The sequence below is a fragment of the Lacerta agilis genome, chromosome 4, assembly GCF_009819535.1.
Source record: "Lacerta agilis isolate rLacAgi1 chromosome 4, rLacAgi1.pri, whole genome shotgun sequence".
In the NCBI taxonomy this organism is placed as follows: Eukaryota; Metazoa; Chordata; class Lepidosauria; order Squamata; family Lacertidae; genus Lacerta; species Lacerta agilis.
In genome coordinates this window covers 12,467,153-12,485,892 of record NC_046315.1, presented here as the reverse complement: position 1 = coordinate 12,485,892, position 18,740 = coordinate 12,467,153, and the positions used below count along the sequence as shown (strand labels likewise).

General features: G+C 41.0%; 1 protein-coding gene across 10 annotated transcripts in view; it reads left to right on the top strand.

Annotated features, from left to right (window-relative positions):
- The first annotated feature begins 4,551 nt into the window (after window positions 1-4,551).
- Window positions 4,552-18,740, top strand: part of PICALM (phosphatidylinositol binding clathrin assembly protein) — a 64,266-nt gene continuing 50,077 nt past the window's right edge. For 8 of the 10 annotated variants that reach the window (XM_033146081.1, XM_033146080.1, XM_033146077.1 and 5 more), the window contains exon 1: window positions 4,667-4,796. In XM_033146081.1, coding sequence (XP_033001972.1) covers window positions 4,667-4,796 — 130 coding nt within the window. Of the gene's footprint in view, window positions 4,797-18,740 lie in introns of all 10 variants that reach the window. The other 2 variants (XM_033146074.1, XM_033146082.1) reach the window with 2 other exon arrangements.

Below are 18,740 nucleotides of genomic sequence, written 5' to 3'. Positions count from 1 at the left end.
TTCTTTTTTCCTTTTTTTAACAATAATTTTTATTGGTTTTACAATTTACCCTTATATTGCGGCGTATAAGATGACCACCAACTTTTCCAGTTAAAATATAGTTTGAAATATACTCAACCACAGATTTTCCACCCGGCGTATAAGACGACCCCCGACTTTTGAGAAGATTTTCCTGGATTAAAAAGTAGTCTTATACGCCAGAATATACTGTAGTTTTACATTCTCAAATAAGAAAATACAGTCCCAAAGTATAGAATTCTCTGAATTCTCAGACTTCCATCCTCCTTTTCGTGGGGTCCACTAATGATCATTTTCAGTGCATATCATATTATGCTCCATATTGTATATCCATAAATCTTTATTATCTCCTATAGTTCTTTTCACATTGTGAGCATTATTTCAATCTTGCTAATGTTTTTAACAATTTACAGTGTTCTATCAAATATAGAGAACAAGCTAGTCATCACAAACACTCTTTTCCAACAACACAAGAGACGACTCTACACGTGGACATCACCAGATGGGCAACATCGAAATCAGATTGATTATATTCTCTGCAGCCAAAGATGGAGAAGCTCTATACACTCAGCAAAAACAAGACCTGGAGCTGACTGTGGCTCAGATCATCAGCTTCTTATAGCAAAATTCCAGCTTAAACTGAAGAAAGTAGGAAAAACCACTGGGCCAGTAAGATACAATCTAAATCAAATTCCTTATGAATACACAGTTGAAGTGAAGAACAGGTTTAAGGATTTAGATTTGGTGGATAGAGTGCCTGAAGAACTGTGGATGGAGGCTCGTAACATTATACAGGAGACAGCAACAAAAACCATCCCAATGAAAAAGAAATGCAAGAAAGCAAAGTGGCTGTCCAATGAGGCCTTACAAATAGCGGGGGAGAGAAGGCAAGCAAAATGTGAGGGAGATCGTGAAAGATACAGGAAATTGAATGCAGATTTCCAAAGAATAGCAAGGAGAGACAAGAGGGCCTTTCTAAACGAGCAATGCAAAGAAATAGAGGAAAATAACAGAATGGGAAAAACCAGAGATTTGTTCAAGAAAATTGGAGATATGAAAGGAAGATTTTGTACAAAGATTACCACAATTAAGGACAAAAGTGGAAAGGACCTAACAGAAGCAGAAGACATCAAGAAGAGGTGGCAAGAATACACAGAAGAATTATACCAGAAAGATATGGAGGTCTCATACATCCCAGGTAATGTGGTTGCTGACCTTGAGCCAGACATCCTGGAGAGTGAAGTCAAATGGGCCTTAGAAAGCCTTGCTAACAACAAGGCCAGTGGAAGTGATGATATTCCAGCTGAACTATTTAAAATTTTAAAAGATGATGCTGTTAAGGTGCTACACTCAATATGCCAGCAAGTTTGGAAAACTCAGCAATGGCCAGAGGATTGGAGAAGATCAGTCTACATCCCAATCCCAAAGAAGGGCAGTGCCAAAGAATGCTCCAACTACCGCACAATTGCACTCATTTCACACGCTAGCAAGGTTATGCTTAAAATTCTACAAGGCAGGCTTAAGCAGTATGTGGACCGAGAACTCCCAGAAGTGCAAGCTGGATTTCGAAGGGGCAGAGGAACCAGAGACCAAATTGCAAACATGTGCTGGATTATGGAGAAAGCTAGAGAGTTCCAGAAAAACATCTACTTCTGCTTCATTGACTATGCCAAAGCATTTGACTGTGTCGACCACAGCAAACTATGGCAAGTTCTTAAAGAAATGGGAGTGCCGGATCACCTCATTTGTCTCCTGAGAAATCTCTATGTGGGACAAGAAGCTACAGTTAGAACTGGATATGGAACAACTGATTGGTTCAAAATTGGGAAAGGAGTACGACAAGGCTGTATATTGTCTCCCTGCTTATTTAACTTATATGCAGAATTCATAATGCGAAAGGCTGGACTGGATGAATCCCAAACAGGAATTAAGATTGCCGGAAAAAATATCAACAACCTCAGATACGCTGATGATACTACCTTGATGGCAGAAAGTGAGGAGGAATTAAAGAACCTTTTAATGAGGGTGAAAGAGGAGAGCGCAAGATATGGTTTGAAGCTCAACATAAAAAAAACTAAGATCATGGCCACTGGTCCCATCACCTCCTGGCAAATAGAAGGGGAAGAAATGGAGGCAGTGAGAGATTTCACTTTCTTGGGTTCCATGATCACTGCAGATGGTGACAGCAGTCACGAAATTAGAAGACGCCTGCTTCTTGGGAGAAAAGCAATGACAAACCTAGACAGCATCTTAAAAAGCAAAGACATCACCTTGCCGACAAAGGTCCGTATAGTTAAAGCTATGGTCTTCCCAGTAGTAATGTACGGAAGTGAGAGCTGGACCATCAAGAAGGCTGATCGCCGAAGAATTGATGCTTTTGAATTATGGTGCTGGAGGAGACTCTTGAGAGTCCCATGGACTGCAAGAAGATCAAACCTATCCATTCTCAAAGAAATCAGCCCTGAGTGCTCACTAGAAGGACAGATCCTGAAGCTGAGGCTCCAGTACTTTGGCCACCTCGTGAGAAGAGAAGACTCCCTAGAAAAGACCCTGATGCTGGGAAAGATGGAGGGCACAAGGAGAAGGGGACGACAGAGGATGAGATGGTTGGACAGTGTTCTCGAAGCGACTGGCATGAGTTTGGCCTAACTGCGGGAGGCAGTGGAGGATAGGCGTGCCTGGCGTGCTCTGGTCCATGGGGTCACGAAGAGTCGGACACGACTGAACGACTGAACAACAACATCAAATATATTACAATTTCCCCCCAGTTTTTGTTGAAGTTTTTATCATCCTGATTTTTCCAGTCATTTTGGCCATCTCAGCATAGTCAGGTCGTTCTTTTTTTCCAACTTGTGTCAAAGTTGCTTTGCAGGGAAATGCATCAAAATGTAGAATTAAAAAGGAAAGGATAGACATGGGTTATGTTCAATGTCATACATTTAGCCCTGGTTACGTTTAGCCCTGGAAAAGAGGAGACTGGGAGGAGATATGTAAAGGACTGTCACATGGAAGACGGAGGAAACTTGTTTTCTCTTTCTCAGGAGGGTAGGACCTGAACTTTAAGATACAAGAAAGGAGATTCCAACTAAACATCAGGGAGAACTTTCTGACAGGTAGGTAGCCGTGTTGGTCTGCTGTAGTCAAAACAAAATAAAAATTAAAAATTTCCTTCCAGTAGCACCTTAGAGACCAACTAAGTTTGTTCTTGATATGAGCTTTCGTGAAGTGTGCACACGAAAGCTCATACCAAGAACAAACTTACGGTAGTTGGTCTCCAAGGTGCTACTGGATTTTTTTATGATTTTTTTGTTTGTTTTAGCTTTCTGACAGTGAGAGCCATTTTAAAGTGGAAAGGAGGTTTGAGGACAATCTACTATGAGAGTTGGATCTTGCTGGTAAGGACAGGAGAGTTATAATTACTACTGACTGAGGTGGCTGAGTGTGTCACACTCTTTGAGTCAAGGAGGGACCACTGTAGAGTCTGGCCATCTGTCATGGATTCTCCAGTTGAGATTCCTGCATTGCAGGGGATTGAACCAGATGAGCCTATGAAAAGGCACCAATATTATGTTTTACAAAAAAACAAAACCCAATAAATTCAACCCCGCTTCCTCATTAATCCCTCGAGCCACGTCATCGCTTTGAATGCGGTAATTTCTGCAGGTGCTTGTGTACTTCGCCCGGAGTCCAAAGAAAAGGGCGGGTTGCCAGCAGAACAACAATATGGGAGACAAGCCAGGCACGTATGGCGACAGGCCCATCTTTCCCCCTTTTTGGCGGGAATATACCGAGGCCGAGATTTTTCCTCAAGCCCTGTGACGGTTACGAGTTCCGCCCACTCGCTCAGACTGCTGGTGACCGTTGGCGATGAAAAAGAGAACGGGGGAGGCGGTGGGCGGGGGAGGAAAGAGCGCGTCGCGCGGCAACTCCCGACTGATTTCGTCACCGCGTTCCTGCTTGTTACGCGGGAGAGGGGCGGGGGCAAGAAAGACGCATTGCCGCGGGGTGGGTGCGGGGAGGCGGGCCGGGCGGCGAGGGGGAAGAGCGGCGGCGGCGGCGGCGATGGAATGTCACGTGGCAGGGGCGGAGGGGGTGTGGCCCTAAAAATTTTTTAAAGAGCATGTCACGTGGCTAAGCGGTGCGGAGGGGGGCGGGCGGGCGGGCGATAGAAGGGAGGGTGGGGAGAGAGAAAGAGTAAGAGTGTCACGTGATGCCGGAGGCCCGGAAAGCTGTGAGGTGGAGCTGAGCTTCTCCTCCGTCCGCCATTTTCCTGCGGCGACCAGCTGTGCATGTGTGCGTGAGGGAAGGAGAAGGGAGGCTTACGGTGGTGGTGGCGGCGGCTGCGGCCGAGCGGCAGGCCGCGGTAGTGGTCGAGGCCGAGGAGGCGGGAAAGGAGGAGGAGGAAAGAGGAAGGAGGAGAAGCCTCTTCCCGGGTGACAGGCCCGGCCCTTCCAAAGGCGGAGCGCTGCCGGGCGTCCTAAGTGGCGGCGGCGGCAGCGTTGTTGAGTCCAGCCGGGACCGCCCTCCTTTCCTCCCTCCCTCCCTCCCTCCTTCCTTGTCCTCCTCCTCCTCCTTTCCCCGTCCCTGCTTCACCAGCCTGGTTGAGGAATAGCAGCGGCAGCGTAGTGTCTCTGAATCCGGCACCGCCATGTCTGGGCAGAGCCTGACCGACCGCATCACGGCGGCGCAGCACAGCGTGACCGGCTCGGCCGTGTCCAAGACGGTCTGCAAGGCCACCACGCACGAGGTGATGGGCCCCAAGAAGAAGCACCTGGACTGTGAGTCGAGATGGACTTCTCCTCGCTCTTTCTATCTCTCAATTTCTCCCTCTGTCCCCTCCCCGCCCGCCCCGACCTTCGCCATTCTCGCTGTCGCCTTCTCTGCCCTCCCCGCCAACCTCCCCAAGCAGCTCGCTGCCCGTCCAGGCCCGGTTTTAATCGCCGGCCAAATACTGTACTTGGATTGCAGTTCCTGTGCTTTGCTACAATATCTCAACGTAGGAACACCCCCACCCTTTTATACTCCCACTTTTACACCATCCTCTCTGAAATGACAGATGAAACGAGACGGCACTCTCTTTTGGTTTTTAGTCATTTCATTTATTTAGCCTATTAGATGCTTGGTCTCCAAGCGAAATACATCTATCTATATGCGTACACACACACACACACACACACATGTGTGTATGTGTGTGTGTGTATATATATATATATATATATATATATATATTACATATATACACACAAACACTCATTCCACCACAAGGGCATAAAAAGGAGATAATATGGTACATTAGTATATCATGTAACATGACACACATGAAATGTGTTCCATTCTGGACAGCATCATCTCTCCCCCCCCCCCCGTTTTAATTTTTACTTTTTTCTATGAAGTTTTATACCCCTCTTTTCCCAGTGTTTGGCACCCTCTCATCTTAATTTAAGGAACCTGTTACCTCACACTGTGATTTTGGCCAGTTAGTTTAGAATATACATGTAATTGGTTTAGAGGGTGGCCAACTCCCAAGAGACTGCGATATACTCAGAGTTAACAACTGGCACTGATCTACCCCCTTTTTTGAGGTTCAGGTCAAGTTTTTTAGGAAAGAGGAAGGCCCATGGGGGGGGGGTTCGGATCAAAGTTGTTGAGTTTTTTCAGGGAGGAGGTTAAATGTTGAGCTTTTTAAGGGGAGCCACAGTTGTTCAGCTTCTTTGGGGAGAGCCAATGGTCTACCAGTGATCTACCGCAGACGTCCAGTGATCTACCTGTTGGACATGCCTGGTTTAGACAGACAAATGGGAAAGGAAGGGTCTATCAGTGGCTATTAGCCGAATGGTATTTCTACTGGCGCAAGCACCAGTTGCTGGCACACAAAAGTGGGGAATGGTGATTGTCTTCATGCAGGCTTCCTGGACTAAATTGGATTTTGATTGGACCTAGTAAGACGCATGTTGTGTTCTTCAACTTTGGTCCCCAATATTTCAGTGGTTTTCTACTGTGTCATCTCTTAAAACGTTTCTTTGATCTGTTGGGAATCACTTCATTGTATTCTCTTGATACCCCCCCCCCCCGGCAAAAGTACAGTGTCTACTGTAACCATGCCAAACCACTGAATTGTTAGTTGATTTCCTCCAGATGTTTAACCAGTGAAACTTCAATATTAGTACCATTTTAGCGTATTGAAAGAAGTATAAGAATTAACGATTTAATTAGCAACAGCTGCTGCTTGTTTCCTGGCTATTTTATTTTTTCCTATTATAATAGTTTGTCAGAAACAGTATAGCTGCTGCTGATAGTAACAATAATAACTCATTACTGAATTGGTGAACTATTAGACTAATCTACCAATCAAACCAATTAAAGTTTCAGTACATACAACCATTATCCTTAGGCATTTTTTTCCAGAGTGGCAATGAGTTGTTCACCACTTCCTTTCTGAAACTTGCCTTTGTTATTTGATATGCTACATCTTTCCCCTGGCACTGTAATCTTCCTCCTTACTGATAAATGAAGCACACCTCCTGATATTTGAAATGTCTCAAACCTGCCTTCATTCTCCTGACAGTCTCTGTACAGTATATGTAATTTGAGCCTGTCTCCATTACCTTGTTACTCATTTCAGGTTTCTCTTTCCATTGTACCCCTTGTCTAGTGTATAAATCAGGGATAGAGAACCTGTAGCCTTCCAGATGTTACTGGATTACACTTCCTATCATTTGTGGTCATTGGCCATGCTGACTGGGGCTGATGGGAATTGATTCAACAACTTCTGAGGAGTCATTTCTCATTCCTGCTATAGAACATGACTTTGGCAGCAACCACTTACTACTACTGTGGCCTAGCTGCTCATCTTCAGGAAATTCTACTCAGAAGAGGAACTGACACCACCTACTTCTGCATTGAAGTTACATTGTGGCAAGATTTTAAATGTTGAAGTACATAAGTAGAGCAATTGTATCTTTAGCTTTGACAGCTTTCTGAGAATAAAAGTTTTCTAAGTTGAAGTTTAGAAAAATAACAATCTTCCTGCCAGGGCTGCTTGCAGAAAATTCTCAGAATGTTTGAGTTTTGCAGACTGTATATGTCTAAGTGGACGTTTAGTCTCTGTACGTACATGAGAGATATCACCAGTAGTTGGGAGCCTCTTAAATTGATTCTTCTGTACCCCTGTTGGAGTGAGAAAGGTTTGGGGAAATGACTACAGTACTTAGAAGCTTGGAATGATTCTACCATCTTGGCACCTTTTGTTAAATCTTGAAATATGGTACCTCGGGTTACATACGCTTCAGGTTACAGTGGTATCTGAAGAAGTGTGCATGCACACGAAAGCTCATACCAGGAACAAACTCAGTTGGTCTCTAAGGTGCTACTAGAAAGAATTTTCGATTTTGTTTTGAGTATATACTCCGCTAACCCAGAAATAACGCTTCAGGTTAAGAACTTTGCTTCAGGATAAGAACAGAAATCTTGCTCTGGCGGTGCAGCGGCAACAAGAGGTCCCATTAGCTAAAGTGGTGCTTCAGGTTAACAGTTTCAGGTTAAGAACGGACCTCCGGAATGAATTAAGTATGTAACCAGAGGTACCACTGTAAACACTTAAGCACTTGAGGATCCAGCTGTGTGATCCACTGTTCGTCTTCAAATATCTCCATACTCAAGGAGCTTAATAAGGGACTACTAGCTTGTGACCCTTCAGATGTTCTTACACCTGAGCTTCCATCATCTCTGACCTTTGGTCATGCAGTCTAAAGGTAATAGGAGCAGGAATTCAGTAACATCTTGAGGGTTACAGGTTAGCCACCCCTGAAAATGTGTAGCCATCCATTTTGCGGGGTGGATCTAGGCAATGGAATTTCACTTTGAGTCTGGCACCTCACCCGTTGATAATTCTGGCTGCCTCTAATGTGAGATCACCAAGAAAAAGCTAATATGTAGTACCGTATCCCCAAAGGCATCCCTGCAAGCATCTTCTTTGTATTCCTTGCCTATCGTAGTTTCATAAAGTTGTGAATGCCGCTTTAAGATACTTGGTTCCTCTTTTAGGGTCCTGTCATTTGTTTCATTTCCTACTTTGTAATATGATGGAGAGGTCTATGCACTCTTTAAGTTACAAGTTTGCATAGTGAAAATAAGTTTGAAGTCTTCTGCTTCTTAATGGGTATGTGGGCTCAGTATTGAAGTAAGTGGGTTGCATGTGGCTGACGGGAATCTTAACATTATGAAGCTCTTAATAGTCTGATATCACCAGGCTTTGAGCAGCACCATAATGGAAGTAATTTTTAATTCTGCTTTATTATCAGGACTGTTGTGTTTTGTATGTTTATGAAATTGTCCTATGGGTGTAGAATCTGATAGTGGGTGCAAATCTTGGTACCCACTTTGAATTTTTTTTAAAAAGGCGAGCTTTCTGTGCTCAAGTTGCAATCAACCACTTGGTAAACATACTTAATATGATGCTTTATCCTATGATGCCTATTCCCTACTTCATGCAGTCTCCATTACAGGTCATTGACCCCAAACTCCATGTTCTTTTATTCCTTTTTCCTCTGATTTCTTGTTCCTTAAAAAAAAACCACCCACACACACCAGATTCTTATGAAAAAGAGTGCTTATGTGAAAATATATTAGTTGCACTATTTAGTTTTTTTTGGCAGTTTTAAAAATATATAATACATAGTCAGAATTACCATTGACATTAAAGGCTGATGGAACAGCTTGGAGAGGTTCCATGCACGCTCTTACATTGGGCTTGAGAAGATTTTTTAATGCGCATCTGAACAGCAGGTGCATGATATGCTCTTTGAAATTTTCCTGTAGAAATCTCCTGATGGCAGATGAAAACAAACATCCTTATCTGCCTAGAAGAGTGATCTACAGCTGTAGAGAGTTCCAGCTGGTTTCTTATCACTTGTCCTACAGATGTTTCAAAGCCTGGTCTCTGCTTTAAAGCTTTTGCACCAGGGGGGAGTTAGCTTGCTGTACCCTGCCAGTTTTAGAAGTAGAGGACAAATTGTTGGGTTTATTATTTTGTGTTTGACAAGCAGGTAGAGTACTCACTAACAACTGTAGGTGTTGCATGCCATAATCTCTTTGGGAAGACCTGGTGGCTTAATCTTGTTCATATGCAGTTCCGTAGCATAGGTGAGCACAGGGCGCTTGCCCTGGGCACAATGCCACTGGGTTGCAGTGGTCCCAAAAGTGGTGCATGACTGGAAAGGAGGTGGCTTCCTTTCCAATTCTTCCACTGCTGGGATGCATCATCAAATCAGATCCACATCCTTCACTTAGAGGTGCTGTGCACCACACGCTTCTCGCACAATTGCTGGCACTGCTGGAGCACCCAGTGGGAACAAAGAGTCTTGATTGGCAGTGTGTTGGCTCCTGGGTTGGACTGGCGGAGCTTCTTATGAGTGCACTATGGAGAGCTGAAGTGGCTGGTGCAGGGTGAGTTGTGGCGTCTGAGGGGCTCCAGTTGAGCAATTGGAGTCTGCATCCAGCACCTCCTGGGGAAGCCTGCATCTCACAGGTTATGCTAAAAATGGGGGAGGAAGACCCACAGCAACATGCTATCCCCCACCTCCAATTTTGCACCTTGCTCTGGGTGCTGGCAACCCATGCTATGCCACTGTTCATATGTAACGTCTGAGCACTCACTATATGTGATATTGGGGGGGAAATTCAGCCAAGTCACATTGTTATGAGATGGTGGGAGAATGGCTACGCTTTATCCTTAGCATGTAGTTTACTGCCTCACTATTGATTCATGAATGTGATGGTGTTGTACTCTGCTTGTGGCTATACTGCAGCTTTCATTGCTTAGAGCAGCCTTTCTCATCCTGGTGATATTGATGCTCTGGACCACAGTTATCACCTTCCTGGACCATTGGCCATACTTTCTGGAGCTGATGGGAGTTGTAATCTCAGAAATCCTGGGAGGCAACAGGTTGGGGAAAGCTGGTTTATAGTTATCTGGGGAGAGCTGGCAGATGGTTGTGTCTTTCTTTACAGAGTTGGAAGTGGAGGAGAAAGATTTTATTTGTCTTCTTTTTTACACTAAAGTGTCTCATAGCAACTTCTAAAGGAAGTAGATTGCCTTTAGTTGCCTTTGGACCACTGTATCTTAGAAACTTGTTTGCTAGTACCCATAAGTAGCACTAGTTGTTTCCCTTTAGAATAACTTTTAAGTATTACACAAATGAAGGCCTGGATTCTGAGTGAGGTATTCTATGCTAATTAATGAATATGTATTTTTGGTTTCTATATTTTAAAAGCATCTCTAGTAGTGTAACTATTCATGTGATGGTTGTTGGGTCATTCTCAATAAGGTATTGATGGTATGCTGAGATACCGCTCTGTCTAGGGTGACAAACAATACATGTCTCAGAAGTGTGTCTGACACAGGCTGTTAAACTATGCCATCTCAAAGGTAAGTCTTAGTGAATTCCTTGGGTCTTACTCCCAGGTAGCTGAGATTAGGATTGCAGCATTACTAGCCCAATTAAAGTACCTTGCATTTATACATGTATTACTATTACAACTACTACAAGGGGGTGCTCAGATATTTAGCATTCAATAAAAAGCCCACATTGACTCACATTGGTGAATTTAGTTTTGTAAGGTTCTCTTGGCAATGAAGTAAAAACTTTATGAAGGCTTTCAAAGCTGGAATCTTGGAGTTCAAGGAGAAACATCTGGGCTTATGAATGCTTTGGACTGCAAAAGCCTGATTGCACAGTGTTCTTCCTTATTTGCTCTCTGTAAGCAGTATGTGGATACTGAATGGCTAATCCCTTAACTGACAACATTCATTTGATACTAGAAGTATTCCAGCTTCCTAGTAATGCCTTTTACCATATGGTCTGCTGCCTCTGAAATCCTGGGATTGAAAAATTCTTCCATTGCAATCTATATACCAAGCTATACTATACCAAGCACCTAATTTCCTTCTTTCCTTGCTTAAACCATCATTAGTTAAGGAAATAAAAGTATTCTTATGTGTACATTATATGTTTAGATTGTCTTGTGTCTCAGTTGTAATTGCTTTGTGGGTTGGAGTGGAAGAGGATCTAATTCTGTAGGGGAGAAAATCTCTTGTGGAGATGGTCTGGCACATACAGTCAGCCTGGCAGTGTTGGAATTCTTGAAAGTTGGGCCAAACCTGAATTGTGTAATTTGTACAGCTGCTCAAATTGGGATTGCTTGTATAACTTCAGACCTCACACACTTTAGTATTAAAATTACAATGTGGAATTATTCCATGAAATTTTTGGAGAGCATTTTATTTGCTGGATTTGATGCTTGTTTCCTAGAAGGCATGTGAAAACTCCTTCAGGTATAAAATAAGACTTATTGTTTCAAATTATCAATGCCAAAATTCAGGATGGAAATTGAAACGCCAGGATTATGTATAACCAGCTCCTAACCTGCATTGCCCATCTCAATGCAAATGAACTACCGTACTGTATATTCAAACATAAAGAGTAAAAAAAAAAACTGTTTGAAAGTGCAATCCAAAAGTTACAGCACACACTGGAGTGTAAAGTATGAGTAGACATTGTATTCCAGCAACTGAAACTCTTCATTATTCTAGAAAAAACATGCTGTTTCATGAAATCACAATCAAATGACATCATGTAAAACCTTTTTTGCAGACTTGGTTATTGACAAGTAAGGTAGCTTTGGCCTCAGTTCAGCTTAGTTTGGAGCATTGTTGCTGAGATGTAATTATCCTAGTTTAAAAGATTTTCTGTCTTAACAATATTGCTATTAGAATATTGTCACACTGTGCTATAGGGAAAACCTGAGAGGTTGTATTGGCGAAAAATTTTCTAATTCTTTTCAAACTTAAAACTGTGTTCCCTGATTTAATATCTCTCACTGTATAACAATTCTAAACTATTAATATATCTGCATGTACAATACATATAGATTTATGTTTCCTACTGAATCCTTCAATCACAGGGCTGTCATACATAACTGCTCTAGTCTGTGTTCATCACAAAAAGGCAGTTTGGTCCACAGGATCTGATTTCAAATCCCGTTTGAGCTGTGGACTAATTGGCAACAGACAAATCATGATCTGTCTCAGTTTCGAATCAAAAGGAGGAATAATGACCACCTTGTTGCTTTTTTTAAAGGCATGTGCAGCATTGTAAATCAAACGTAGCAGTAGCTAATTCTAAGCTCAGGCAGCTGGTCTGTTACATCTAGAGCTTTCTGTACTACTGTACCTCACCTGGCTCATGCATAATATGTAGTTAAGGCCTCAATTGTGTTTCTGGCTGTTCCTTTTAATATTCAAAGTACAATTTCACCTCACTTTAAAAAAGCTTTCTTTGAAATCAACCCCTTCCCCAAGCTTCCAAAAAGTTCATGATCAAGCTTTCATTTCCCATCAGAAAATGTTTTGGCACAGTATTGGGCGCAAGAGATATCATTTGAAATTGCGTCGTGTAGCAAGAGAGTGGACCATTCTGCCAGAGAAAGCAAAATTAAGTTGAAGGGACTCAGCTGCTGTAAACACAGAGGAGAGGGGAGTGCATGAGTCAAGACTTGCTACAGCTCATGAAGCGAAGATCAGAATTTGTGCTGGGTATCTGTTGTAATGTGGGTGTCAAATAAAGTAACAAGATGTGCTTAATTCTTTGTGGAAAATGAGGTTGGTAAAATGGACCTGCAAGATGCCTACTTCTATTGGGCATCTGCAAAAGAACTACCTTGCTTAGTATCACTGTTGACACAATTTATGTTGAGTCTCCCATATTTTAATCATTGGCAATTTTGAGGCTTTGCTGTGGTTTGTAGCACTGCTTTATTTTGCTTAAAATGTTGAAAATATTTTGTTCCATAAATAAAACTAACTAAAACTTCCTCTAAAATCAGTTAAGATGACTAGACAGATTTTTTTTTCCAACATCTCCCCCCTTCACCATTTTTGAAATGTTCAATTAACCCATATTATTTTAGTCAGGGTTGAAATAGACTCATATCATCTCAAGTATTTAATTTTGTTTGATTTCTTGTAAACTGGTTTCTGGTTGTTGTTTTTTAAATGACAGTGTATAAGTACTTGAAATAAATTGAGAAAATTAAAAAATGAGATTAGAATATTGTCTGATGCTATGTTAATCCAGGTATAGGAGATGAACTAATTATTCAGGTAGAAAACAATCTTATTCAGCAATAGATTACTTTTGTCAGTTGCCCAGCAATGAATAAAATCTAGAATCCATCAACACTTGTTATAATGAAAAAATCCCTGACAGAGTTTATATTTCTTGATTAGGCGCCTGTTAACATTACTGTAATGTCTTTCATGCAACAAGGGTGTGCAGAAAAATCTGAATCCCAGATTCCTGGTTTACAGCATCTTTCAAGCCACTTGTTCTCTACATGCTTGTTTCACTTAATACAGTACTACATAGATAACAGACTATGTAAAATTCCTGAGTGGCACCCTATGACTTTGCAAAGGGCAAACTCATTTAACTCTGTATTCTTGGTACTTTTTGTGGTTAAATGGACAATACCTAGGGCATGAAGTCAGCCAAGGTTTAGGTTAGGTTTTAGGCTTCAGCCTGCAGCCCATATTAGATTATTACCGTATGGTACTGTAGAACCTTACACTTTTTTCGTACAGAGGTGCTTATTTCTGTTCTTGCATAGTATGTGTGCTACAATTTTAATTTGAGATCTTTTTTTGGCATGGCACTCAAGGGACAAGGAATACTTAAATGTTCCCAGCTTCTGAGCTACACTTTTCCATATTCAGGTCAGTGGTAGTCAAACAGGCTCATAAGTAATCTCATTCCAGCTTGATTAGATATTGATGATGAGCATAATGGATACTGTAAAACTAGCAATGAAGTATTGCATTTAAATGTCAAGTATATGCTTATTCTCTATATGATAACTTGGGCAAAATATGTGTACTGCAGTGGCAACTACTAAAGTCAATTCTTTTTTTAAGGAAAAACTGGGTTAAGAAAACTAGAGGCATGTTCAGATATTTGTCTGACCATGTGAACATTTAAAGTGTGAATGCACATGCAAATGTCATCCCAATGTCCTTGTGTACCTCATGTTCCCCCGGACCCTGACCTTCACTGTGTTAAACAGGGGTCTTGTATTTGAGTTCAGTTAAATGTTATTAGGCATACACCCACCCACACCATAGTAGGGGTGGAGATGAGGGTCTCCATTAAAACAGGGCCACTGATCATGCAAGGCATTTTACTTGAGTTCAAGTGATAGTGTGTAAAGCCCCCCCGACAGAGTCCTTTCTGAGCATTGCTCTTTCCATTATAGTTTTGTAAAGTTATGAAACACTTCATGCCACATCTGCTAGGATATTTTCTGCAGTGTTGGTTTTACTTATAATAGCTTTCTGCCTGCTTTGGGCCTGACTAAATACTACTTTCTTGTTCAATAGTTGTTAGCTGTACAATGAGTTAATGTCATGGCTAATTTTTGTTACACCTTGGTTTAAACAAGCAGTTAAGATTTGAGGGCTTCTTATTCTATGGATACTTTATATGGTTCAGTTAAGGCATTTGCTATTTTGGGTGTATGGATGCATGTTCTTTAAAACTAAAGCCTACAGATTTTTGGCTTTGACAGGTTACTGGTGGCTTTGGGTCTTTTATAATGGTGTTCGTGTTGGACCTGTGACACTGTCAATACAATTATTGAAGCCCTTAGACTCAAACAAAAACAGGATTTTCCCTGCCTTTAAAATCAACACATTGTATGCCAACATGTGTCAGTTATACTCCATATGGATGGAACTACTTTCTGGCTATTACGCTTTTCATAAAAGCAAAGCAATTTCATATTCATAATGCTCCTTCATTAATCTTTGACTTACTGTAAAATCCTTGTTAATAAAATTATTGGGTTCTGTTGCAAAATGATGTCAAGAAGGATGCAAGGAAGGTGGGCAGAATGTGGTATTGTAACATTGGAAGCCAAGTGATGAAAGACTTTCCAATAGTATTCAGAGCAGAAGCAGCATACAGCTTGTAAAATGCCTTCTTAGATTACGTTTCTGTTATACTATGTTGGTTAATTGTAATTGGCTCCTTGAAATATGGCCACACCGAATGGCATTGTTCCAGAAACCTGCTGAATCTTGGTATGCAGAGTCGATACCATCAGGGAGGTTGTACATTGTCCTTTCTCATATGCCCATTAATCTTACCATGAAAGTATCTGTCAATGATTATTTAGGATATCTTATTTTAATGCTGGTGGTTTAACCTGTTGCACACTTCAGTGCTGCTGTGCAAAGCAATGGGTTAATAATGATCTTTAGGAAGAGTGATAAGTGATTGTATTAATATTGGAGGACTCCTGAGGCCCTGGAGTTAAAGATTTGTGCAACAATACTTGATTAGCATAGGGATTTTCAAGCCCTCCTTCTTTGTCAGGCAAGCCAAAGATAGACAAAATATACCAGTAGATCTTGATCTGCTGATTGACTGTTAGGTTATTTGTGGTGTATCAACAAGGATTTATGCCTCCCAGTTGTTCAACAACAGTAACAACAAAATGACTCTTCACTGGCCTAAATTTTATTGCTGAAATGATGGAAACTTGGGATAAGCAGGAGGTTGTTTGTGTGTGTGTGTGTGGTAATAAGTTCCATTTTAATTTTGGTGATCAAAACAAATTCCTGGACACAGAATTTAATTCTTTAGGTATTTTTTTTGCCCCAGGCTTTGGTTGATGGACCTCAAGGTTTTAGAACAAAACAATCCTGATCCTGCAAGCCTGAAATCTGCCCACCTCCTCAAACTTGGGTCAGTAGCTGCCTCTGGTAAGATGATTTAATAAAAAGTGGGGGTAGGAGAAGCTGTACCTTTTAATGTTTGCCTAAAGGGCCTCTTAAATGGCAGCTTTATTCTGTTTGTCTTTCCCAGCTTTATTTATTGAGAGCTGATGCATAGTGCAGCATGTGGTAACTTTATCTCTGCAACAAGTTTTAATCATAGCATATAGTATGGCACAAAGTATTGGCTGTCTACCAGCTGATCCCATATTTAAACCCAGAAAATGATAAATCTCCCTAGCACAAACACACAATTTATAGCTTGAGATAAAAAGAATAAGCAAAGAATATTGTTAAAGTCAGAAAAGATAAAAGCGGTTGGACTGTTTTGAGGTTAATGTTGAAAAAGACAATAAAATGGCTCATCAGTGTTAAAAAACAGAAATTTTGAAAGGTAGACCAATGTGTGTGATGCTTCAAAATACTGAGGGGAGACTTTGTGTGTGACAGTGGACTACTAGACAGTGCAGAAGAGCCTAATAATAAAAAATATTAGCTGAAAAGGCCTATCTAGTGCAGCTTCCTCTTCCCACAATGGCTAACTATGGGAAGTCCATAAGCAGGACCAAGAGCAACAGCACTCCCTCATTCATTTTCTGATAGTGGAGTTTATAAATAGCCATCATAAGTACGGTAGGAAACATTGAGAACCTTTTTTCTCCGTCTCTGCTTTATGTAACATGGTATCTGATAAATTGTCCAGCTATGGATTTGGAGTTTACCTAACTCAAGATACTCCTTTGGCCTGCATTTGTACTCAAGATGTTTTAACAAGGGAACAAAGCTGGGTTTACTGAGGGATGCCCCATTTTGAATAAAAGTAAGTTGTTTGGTTTTTCATTCCATTTTTTTGCAGTCTCTTTTGGAAGTCAAATCATGTACTGGAAAAACCGATTATGGTAACAGTATATCATACCAGCAGCAAAATTACAATAGACCACAAACACATTTTGACTAATCTTACCTTTGGCACATTAAGTGAGCTTCCGTCAATAATTAAAAACCCTTTGGGAAGATCTTTAGTATTTGGAAGACCCCCTCATAACATCTGGGCAAGAGGATAAGTAATCACTTGTCACCTTTCATCTTCCTTTTCTTTGTAGCACCTGTTAGCTAGCTGCAGAGTACTGCTGCTACCCATTTTACCATCTCTGAATGGGACATTAAAAATTATGGCCAATGAGGCTCACTGTTGTCTCTAGAACTATTTTGAGTGCCCAAGACAGAATGCAGTCAAAATCTCTGCAATACATTTCCTGTATCTCTGCACCACATAATAGTTGGTTACATTTTAAATTTCAGAACATTTAGGATGGACATAAGTTGTGCTTTTCTCAAATTTCAGAATGACACCAACAGGAAGCCTAGATAAAAATGTTTGGATTGTTCTGTCTTACGTCATCCAGTATGTCAAGTATAGTTATGTTTATGACTAAATACAGTACAAGGTTTCCATGCCGTATGCATAAGATACTAGTGATGTTTTCTCAGATAAGTATGAATTCTACTTCTATGTGTGATCCTAATAGATATGTTGTGTAAGCAGCAATGTGTACGGCATATCTCATGCAGCCTTGGTGTAATCATTGAGTTGTCTTTGAAAGCTCTGGTAATTTGATATAGTTATCCAGGGAATGCTATGCATACATTCATATCATGAAACCCAAATCCTTGTTTGTCTCCTAAAGCATTGCCCAATCTATCCATTATGCTCCACCTGTATGCTGTGCTAAATGCAACCTGTACAAACTTGTTTTTGGTTAACTGTTGATGTTCACATGCCTTGATTTTGTGTTCATAGAATCATAGAATTGTACAGTCGGTAGGGTCTTGGAGGATCATCTAGTCCACAGTTAATCACAGTTGTGGTGGCCAAGCAGCTTTATTTGTGAAGCTGGTTGTTAGGCTCCATGCAGTTCAATCCATTTCATGTTTACTCAGAGGTACATATATTTCCAATATTCATTGTTGGTATATTTGCATAGTTGACATTAATGATAGACTTTAATTTGATTCTCAGTGCTGCTTTCTTAGATAATTGGGTATATTTTTTTACTGTTCACATACCTTCTGTATTATCATACTAAGTTGTTTCAGCAGATATGCCTGGGAATATATGTAACATTTGAACTCTGGCATGGTTTTTCATCAACAAGAGGCCATACACCCCAAACTACTTAGCTGTGTTAAGCAGTTCTTCAGTGAGAGCCTAGCTAACATGCTTTCACCATTGACCCTTGGCTCTGCAGGATATATGAAAGCTTGAATGGAATTTGTTCTCTTTAGAAAAAGGCATGAATCTGAAGAACAGCAGTAGTTAACCTACATGGCATATTTTAAGTCTTGTCACAGTTTAACTTTCTCAGCAGCCACATCAGTTTCAAAACTTCATCGTTTTGAAGTCTGTATTTTTTATGGTCATGTTGTTGGGAAACATTACTGTAGCCTGTACAGTTCTACAGTTCAAGTGCTATTCATTCCTTTTATGACATCAGAGGCTCTTCAAAGAAAGGAAGTGGTTCTCGTGATATTTTTGGACGCCTTATGTTCAGACCTTATGGGTTTCAATAAACTTGATCAGATGCAATGATCTCATGATTAAATGGACATTAATCCATGAGAGCTTATGCCATAATGCACTTGTTAGTCTTTAATGTGCCATAAGACTTCTAGTTTTAGCTACCACAGAGTTAAGATGGCTATTCCTCTGCAAAGTAATATATTGGATGTTTTAAATCTAATTAAATGGCTTACTGTTGGTGGAGTAGGTTCGAAGAGGGAATTCCTGGCCATATTGTGATACAGATTTGGAGGGCAAGTAACCTATAGCATGTTGAAGCCTATATTGCTGGGAAATGCTCTTATTTGAAAACCTGGAGAGCTATTGTCCATA